General features: G+C 41.2%; 1 protein-coding gene across 2 annotated transcripts; it reads left to right on the forward strand.

The window, feature by feature from the left end:
- Nucleotides 1–695: 695 nt before the first annotated feature.
- Nucleotides 696–8,172, forward strand: slc16a6b (solute carrier family 16 member 6b). Of its 2 annotated transcripts, none has more exons than XM_060893131.1 (6): nt 696–824; nt 3,196–3,462; nt 4,529–4,672; nt 5,641–5,769; nt 6,013–6,870; nt 7,040–8,172. In XM_060893131.1, exons 2-6 carry the CDS (start codon nt 3,225–3,227, stop codon nt 7,267–7,269), a joined length of 1,599 nt encoding a protein of 532 aa, XP_060749114.1. In that variant the 5' UTR covers nt 696–824; nt 3,196–3,224; the 3' UTR covers nt 7,270–8,172. The 2 variants fall into 2 exon arrangements, with proteins under 2 accessions (XP_060749114.1, XP_060749113.1); XM_060893130.1 differs by lacking the exon at nt 696–824 and adding an exon at nt 1,605–1,973.
- Nucleotides 8,173–9,293: the final 1,121 nt, after the last annotated feature.

Here is a 9,293-nt window from a genome sequence, read left to right on the forward strand (position 1 = left end):
ATACATTTATGTGGCCATACACCTGTCACCTGTTTTACACGTGGCCATACATTTATTCACATTTTATTATGTACTATATAATAAAGCATTCTGTGAAAGCAACATAAGTGTGAATAACACACGAAGAGATGAAGATACATGGACTTATGTGTGAGAACAAATCAACAAAGACGCGTTTCGAGTGTGAAAAAGCAAAAAAAAAAAAAAAAAAAAACGTGAAAAATAAAACATGATGGGGGAAAAAACATGTGGGTGAAAGTTCATGTGACTTTTTCTTCAGGGTTGTAGTACATGGCCGTATCTTTCTGTCCTGCCTTATGGGGGAAATAAATAAATAAAAAACACAGTTAACATGGTGTTCTTCTGAAACTCTAGATAAGTCCTTATCGCAGCATGGAGTCGACTGCGCATGCGCATGACGTCAACCGTAGCCGCCTAACCTCGTGCACCGTGTGCGTTTATTTGTTTGTTTATTTCTCGAAGCACCTAATTATTAATATGTGAATTTCTTTTTCCGACCAAAACACAACAGCGTCGTCCCAAATCCCCGTGGGCAGGAAGGTGTGTTTTAATTGTTCGCCACAGAACAGCGTGTATCTCTGTTCTAATGTGGCAGCAGCACAGAACCGGAATAAACCTGTTCTGCCCGGTACAAACTCTCACGCGCACACTGAAGCATCTCTCATATTCTCTCTCTCTCTCGCTCTCTGTGTCTGTGTGTGTGTCTCTCTCTCACTGCGGTGGTGTGCGCGCGACCCCGGATATCTGTCTTCATTCCCATCACTGCAGAAACACAACAAAAGTCTGTAATCTTCACGTGCCAGGTAAAAACGGATGAAAGAAAAAATAAATAAATACATAAATAAATAAAAAGGCAACGATAAACACAAATATAAAGCTAGTTTTAAAATAACTATACTATGAATTTTCTTTTCTGTGTTCACTTTACTATATAATAAGGTGTTAAAAGGTGTTATTTATTACGTATTAAACAAATAACGTATTATATTTATTATAAGTTTAGGATTTTTAATTTTGTATTTATTTGTTAATAATGTAATAATATTTATTTATTTATTTATTTATTTATTTATTAAAATACCGACAGGGAGATTATTTTAAACACAGAGGTTGCAAAACCTTTGCAGACGTGTGCAAATGTTATTATTTTTCTTTTTTCAAGAAGTATTTCATTTTTAAACAAATATTTCCCGTCATGCAAAAGTGCTTATGGACGTTGTAAATATATTATGAAGACACATAAAGACCTGTTGGTTTGGGGGTGGGTGTGGGGGGTATATATATAGATGGATATGGATATTGGATTACTTAAATACACATATTATATTATTATTATTATATGAATGTATCAATTATAATTATCATTAATCATTAAATTATTATCATTATCATTATGAAACTATTATGATTATACTAGTATACTATCATACTATTATGATTATATGCATCTGGACAGAGGACAGTGTGTATGCGTTTGTCTGTATGACGTAATATATTACGTGTCTCCTGAGGCGCGCGCCCTCCTTAAAGGCTTTATAAAGGACACAGGAGCGCGCAGCCGCATGAACACGCGCGCGCTCCGTCACTAGTCTCGCAATAGCGGTGGCGCGCGTATCCCATACCGGCTCGAGCCGGTATAAAAATCTGCAAAGAGAGAAGGGGGTGATAAAAGGGGGGAAAACACGAGGACGGACCGGTTAGTTAGGTCAGACAGGTGATGCTCGAACTGGAAACTGAGGTATAGTTGGGTTGTGATGATATTTTAAACAAACTGAAGGCTCTGTAACAGCTTTACTTTTGGCCAAGTTGCTCTGAGGGACAACAAAAGTAGCTCATTAGCTCTAAAGATGCTGTTCAGGTTACCGAGGTAACTTGGAGCTGTTCGCTTTTATTTCCGACTGGAAACACGACCACCGAATATTTTACACGTTTTGTCGAATCCGCATTTTTTGGTAAGTAAAGCTGAGCTCACGTTTTAAGATGAAATACTTTTTTTCTCTGAGAGATTTAACACGTTTCCAGGGTCGTCTGTAGGCTGACAATCTGTACGTGGTTCCTTTGTGTGCCGAGAAGGAAACCGTTCACCTTTTAGAGATCATTCAGTGCTCGTTTTCTGTCAGATGAACAGAAAACACAAACATTAAAGCTAATTCGGTGTTAATTTCCTGTCAGGAGACGATCAGAAAGCATATTAAAGCTAATTTATTGCTCTTGTTCTGTCAGATGAACAGAAAACACAACATTAGAGCTAATTTATTGCTCTTTTCCTGTCAGGAGATGATCAGCTCTGACCGGCTGAAGCCGGTTTAGAGATGCTGGTGCTCCCTAAACTGAACCTGCACCGGGGAAAGAAAAACAAAAAAAAACACATCGACTTCCTTCATTATTTTAATAGCATTCATTCTTGAAACAAAGGTTTTAAATGCCGGAAGTGAAAAGTTTACAGAAATCACACTTAGTTCCTGTAACAGCTGCCGCTTCTAACAACGGTGTCTGACGCAAACTCCGCCCTTGCGTGACGTCATCAGCCCTGTAAGCCTCTCTGGAGCAACCGACTAGGTGCCGGCTTATGAATATTAATGAGCAGCGCACAGAACGGAGATGTGATTGGCTGAGATTTTACATTTTTGACGCAACGTGGATGTCTTCATATAAAAAAAATTACCAAATGATTTGTTTGTGGTTATTAGATCACGTATTTTAGATAAAACTCTATAAACGATATCGGTTTTTTTTAGTAAAATATGTTAATATAATAGGTCGATAGCAAACTTTTCAACCAAGTCACACACATTTGAATAGAAACGAATAGTTTTAACTGGGTATTGATCGATTAAGAAACGTGTCATGTTTTTAGCCTGTAAATAAATAATTTTATGGAAGTAGAACAAACGCGGCACGCCGCAGAGCAGAAGGGGATGAATAATGTATCAGATAAACCTCATGCCTTGATGTTCCTGTTGTCTCCAATAATCAGATGTCGGTTGTACGCATTGATTGTCCGTCAGATAAACAAGAGGTTTTCCATGTATTTTGCCTTGGAGCATTGTGCGATTTAAATACACGTCAACACGCGGGAAGTGAGACAGACACGTTCCCCTAATTAGCAGTCAGGAATATTATTTTCCATTGGCTGTGTTTCTCTATTACAATATGTACGTGTTTATTGTCTAGGTTCTCAGACAGGACGTGACGACTCGACCATGATGGGACCGATGCCCGTGCTGTGCGGTTGCATGAAACCCAACATCTACACGCGGACCCCCGATGGAGGCTGGGGCTGGGTCGTGGCCGTGGCCTTCTTCTTTGTGGAAGTTTTTACCTACGGCATCATCAAGACTTTCGGCATCTTCCTACAGGACCTCACCAACGATTTCGGAGAGACAAACACCCGGGTGTCCTGGATCATCTCCATCTGCGTCTTCGTCATGTCCTTCACAGGTTTGACGTCATCAGTAAACGATTCATCGATCAATAATCTGTTTTTAGGAAAATGGGGATTAAGGATCTGTTTCAGGAATACATGTTGGAGACTTGTGATTTGGAATCTGCCAAATAAAAAAAAAAATAGTGTTTTAGAACTTTAGAAAAATGATATGATGTGTCTTAGGAGGGAAAAATGGAGTAAAAAATACGGTAGAAATAAAGAATATGACTGATTAAGACTGATTAAGCAGGAGAAGTATTAAAGAATATCGAAATAATGACTCGTATATTATTTGTGTCAAATATCATTTAAGTGTCCGACTAAAAGCGAAAATAAAAGTTTTAATAGAAAAAATTTTGAGGAAACTTGTAGATTTTAAAGAATTTTGAAAATAGTTTTAAAGATTATTTTTTTTAAGAGTCAATTTTGAAAAAAAACAAGTGATTTTTTTATAAGCCACTTTTCACAGAAAATAATTTTAGTGATTGGTTTGGAGGGACGCCCATTTAGAAATCTGGATCTGGCGCCTTCTCGGTTCATCTTGTTGCTTTTAGCACTTTGCTTTTGCTGAGGTATTAAGATCCCGACTGCACTGAGACTCATTTCTCTCATTATGAGTAGAAACACTTAAGGAAATGGGTTATTAAAGAAAGCTTTCAGCGTTAGCACATGGTTTTGAAGAGGGCATGTAATCAGCCATGCAAGCGTAACTGCTGTCTCCAGTGAGCCATTACGGGAGTATGTGTGTGTGTGTGTGTGTGTGTGTGTGTATCAGTATCAGGTGTTATCGTTCTTGCCCTGAGCTTAAAGAAAAAGGGCGTTGATGCAAACACTCTGAGAATACAAATAACAAAGCAATGCACCATGTCATGGTTCAGGACGCATGTAAACATTACTTCCGGTTAAACAGTGTCACTTTTAGGACTGTGAAACTACACAGTATGACTCGGAGGGGCAGGACTGAATTAACACACACCTTCCCTTTCATTTATGGAGTAAAGTTCAAATGTCTTTAACATCACAGGAGCAGCTCTTGATCTTTGTGTGTGTGTGTGTGTGTGTGTGTGTGTGTGTGTCCAGCTCCTCTGTCCTCAGTGCTCAGTAAGCGGTTTGGATTTCGGCCGGTTGTGATGGTCGGGGGTGTCCTGATCAGTTTGGGTACCGTCACCACCGCCTTCACCACATCCATCAATCAGATGTACGTCACCACAGGCCTCATTACAGGTACTTAATGTGTGTGTGCATGTGTGCTTTTTTTTGTGGTTTTTTTTGTGTATATCTAGATCATCTATTAGCACTAATTCAAGATGATGTCTGTTAGAAACCGGAACAAACCATTCTCGAAAGAAATATTATTTTATAATTATCGTGCGTATCTGCCAACATGGAACATACCATTATTCAAACGGGTTGGGGGGCCTTTATTTTGTTACATGTACATTTTAGCACAGTGAAATTCTTTCTTCATATATCCCAACTGGTCAGAGTGCAGGGTCAGATATAATACAGCACCACTGGAGCAGAGAGGGTTATAAGGGCCTTGCACAAAGGGCCCAACAATGGCAGCTTGGAAGTGCTGGGGCTTGAACCCTGATCCTCCAATCAACAACCCAGAGCCTTAAGCACGTCTGTTTAAACCTTTCTGTTTAATACAAAATAAAAATACAATCCTTAACACGGATTATTTCTGTCTGTCGACGGAACGAATCATTCGCGACGCAACACCCGCTGTCTGTTTAAGCTCTGTAAAGACCGCTTCACAGTGTGTATCGTTTCACCATTTTTTTTTTGGTTCTTGTGAAAATAACCCAAGTTTTTCCTAAAGGTTCTGAGAGGGAATCTGAGCCACAACATGACTGAGCTGCCCTTCTCTTTATCATCATCTGTTCTTACTCCTAATCCTGGCTGTTGCAATTTGCTTGTGTTGATTTGAATCCTGTTTGTCAAAAATGATCTGTTGTCGTCCCGCTTTCATTGTTCTAGCTTCCCCCTGACATTTATGTATGCTGTATAGAAACCCCAGCCCCTAACACAACAATTTTCTTTCTTTGTCCCTTTTTTTTTTGTCTCTCTCTTAATTGCAGTTTTCTTTCAGCGCAGTCCCCGGCGGCAGCCTTCGGCCGAGCGCTTTAGCGTGACCTGAGCCCGTGCACGAGTGGCTGTTATTCTTCCTTTGTGCTGTTTTATTTCAGGCCTCGGTTACTGCCTCTCTTTCCTGCCCACCGTCACCATCCTCTCACAGTACTTCGACAAGCGCAGGTCGCTTGTCACTTCCTTCGCCTCTACCGGAGAGTGTTTCTCGCTTTTCGCCTTGGCTCCAGGTAACCAGCCTTTTCAGAAACGTGTATAAATCACAAACGTGCGCTTATTATTATGATCAGTCATTTGTTTGTCATACAGTGCCTTAGTCGGGCGTTTCCGTCTTTCACGCACACGTTTATTTTGGTCGTTTATCTGGTCATTTGGTTGATATTTGATGCTTTGTGGTCATAATGATCAGTCACCATTATAACACTACTCCTTTATGCCTCCTGTTTTCCCATCGTGACTGTTCCCTTCCTCAGCCTTCAGTGCTCTGAAAGATCGAGTCGGATGGCGTAACTGCATGATCGTCATAGGGCTCCTACAGGCTTCTGTGATTGGCTGTGGAGCCCTGCTCAGACCAATCCTCATACAGCCTGAATGTTCTATGCAGGAAAAGAAATCAGAAGGTCCTCAATCTCCCCTAAAAACCAGTCAGGAAAGCAAATACGAGCAGGAGAACGAGATCACTCGCACGTCGTTGAACTCCGTCGACTCCGGCGTTCAGTCCATCGCCTCAGAGGAACAAAACTCCTCCTCGTCCGACGTCACAGACCTGGACGAGGTGGAGAGTGATCAGGCGCTACCTTCCACTCCTCTAAAACAGGACGAGGGTGATGAGAGGAAAAGGAAGCTCTCGCGCTTTTCAGATTTTTCGTTGCTAAAAGACACCAGCTTTATTTTCTACTCCCTCTTCGGACTCTTTGCCACGTTGGGCTTTTTCGCACCGCAGCTTTACGTGATTGAGCTGAGCGTGTCTTACGGGGTGCAGCGCAACAAGGCCACCTACATGCTGTCCTTCATGGCGGCGGCCGAAATCTTCGGCCGGTTGTCCATCGGCTGGCTGATGAACCGAAGACCCATTCGAAAAGTTTACATCCTGCTGATCTGCACGACTCTGCTGGGCCTGGTGCTCGCTTTATTCCCTGCTGTCTCCTCACAATTCTGGGCACTCGCTTCCTGCTGCGCCACCTGTGGCTTCCTGTTCGGAACGGTTGGCTCCACCCACATCCCCATGCTGGCCGAGGACGACGTGTTGGGCGTGGACAGGATGACGATGGGTGCTGGAGTTTATGTTTTCATCCAGAGCTTCGCTGGTCTCGCCGGTCCACCGCTCGCAGGTAAACGGCATGTGATGGAAATAAGATGAATAGTCACACTGTGTCTATGTGTAATGTAACTCAGCACTATGAAGAAATCCTGTTTAAATCCTGTTAGACTTCATTCATATTCTGAGTCGTCTATGAATACATACATGACATGTGGTTTGTGTGTGTGTGTGTTTTGCAGGCGTGTTGGTGGACATGACACAGGACTACGGCTCGGCGTTTTACTCCAGCGCGGCCGGGGTGTGCGTCGGCGCGTTGTTCCTTTCGCTGGTGCGACCGGCTAAAACCGGTTGGAACTGCTGCAGGAAGGACAGGAAGCGCGCAGAACAGGAAGTCATGCCGGATGACTTTCTGGAAGTTGACATGCCTCTGGAGAGCAATGAGGCACCAAAGAACACGGAACAAGTCTGAGCTGCTAACACACACTAACACAGAACTTGAACAATCCATCCAAAGACTGACATTACGGATGTCGATCCTTTTTTTTTTTTTTTTTTTTTTTTTTGTGGATTTGTATTTTTTATTAAGTTAAGTATTAAGTTTTTTTTTTTTTTCTTTCCCCAAGACAAAATGAAACCTCAAGCTGGTGATGCTGCTCTTCTCATGAACAGAGTCTTGATTTTCTACATTGTTGTGTAGGTAACAGAGGGTACAGGACATCACCAACGTCGTTTTAGGCAATAACAAGTCGCCGACTGTCTCTTTTTTTTTTTTTTTTAATCTATTTCCATGTTCAGTAATTTATTCACCGGTTACTTACTCGGTTCAGTAATTTATGTGGCAGTATTTAAAAAAAAAAAAAAAAAAAAAAAAGGTGAATCCCAGAACAGAACAATGTTTGTATGCGTTTCTTTTCGAAAGCTCTAAAAAGCTGCCCGTCTCTGCGCCGTATGGTTCGTTTCTAGTTTACACCACGGTTTTGTTTTTACATCCCCGCTCGTTAGACGGCAGGTCCGAAATGGCTGAATAATTCGCCTTATGAGAAGTATTAAAAAAAAATAATTTCATAATTTTTTTTATTTTTTATTTTTTTTATATCAGATCCTGCTGCATGACTTCTGTTTCATTCTTGACTGAATAATTTAAGCAGGTCGGTCGGTTAGCGTTTACGTTGCTACGTATACAGACGCACATCGCTTTAGGCATCATAGATGATCTGCCACTGAACTGCCAACTCTTAATCCCAAGATCAGAGACAAATAAAAAAAAAAACGATATCATGAGACTAGATTACACTTTCCGCTCGAGGCATCATACAGTTGGTTGGTTTGTTTGTTTGTTTGCCAAATGTTTTTTTTTTTTTTTTTTTTTTTTTTTTTTAAAACCTTCAAACCTTCCAGGTTACAGATTTACAGGATTGCTGTCTCTAAGAAGGAGCCTTTTAAACCACAGCAGACTTTCTACTCTCTAAGGAACCTCTTGAGAACCTACAGACTTCGACAGAACTCGTCTCGGACGACGACGACGTCGCACGTGACGGATGTGCTGATAATATTAGTTTAATTGATGATCGATGCATTGATTTGTTCAATTATAATTCAGGTAGATCCAGCGACATGTCTTCCATCTAACATGATTTGTTTCTTTTCTTAACAAAAAGTGTAAAAGATGAAGAACGAATGTAGCACCATTGTTTGCATACGTGTATATCTACCTATCTATCTATCTTTCGTGTTACTGCCACACCAACAAATCATAATCACTCGTATTTATTTTGATATTTAATCCGATTAATTAACTCCTTTATCAAACTTGAATAAGTTGCAGGCGAGAAACAATCGGACTCTTAAAGCCTACACTTGGGTATGGGATTAACAAGGACAGGCTTCGCTCCTGGATTGGTTTTAGGTGGACTTTTGTATCTGCTGACTCGGTCTCCTCTCGGCTCGTGTGACGTCACTTGAGATGTATCTTATTACGACGTCGCTCCAACCCGAACGCCGCAAAACGGCGGACAAAAGCTTTTTTGAAGAGGCGATAAAACTTGAGCGAGCGAGTCGTAACTGAACGTACAAAAGACACGTTAAAGCCGTATCGGGGTCACGGAGACGTTTAGGCTTGAACTCCTGATGTACACGCACACATGCACTCTTTATGACTTGAATGGCTTTGATTTGCTGCATTTTGTCTTTCCCATAATGTTATGATTGCACTGTACGTCGCTGTCGTTTTTCTTTAACATCACATTGGGCATCTTAGTTTGTCTTTTTATCCTAAATGTAATTTGTTGTTTTATTATTTTTTTTTTTTTTGGAAAATAATGGAAAAGATTTTCACTGGAAGTTGTGACACCGGTGTCTTTTATTTGCTCCGACGTGCAACACCGAATTTTCCTGAAAGGTCATCATCACCCCTCTGAGGTCAAACTTACACTCATGTTAGGAAATAATAGCCCAGGAACGTGTGTGGGTGTGTGTGGGTGGGTGTATGTGTGT

This window comes from Tachysurus vachellii, chromosome 18 (assembly GCF_030014155.1).
Source record: "Tachysurus vachellii isolate PV-2020 chromosome 18, HZAU_Pvac_v1, whole genome shotgun sequence".
NCBI lineage: Eukaryota > Metazoa > Chordata > Actinopteri > Siluriformes > Bagridae > Tachysurus > Tachysurus vachellii.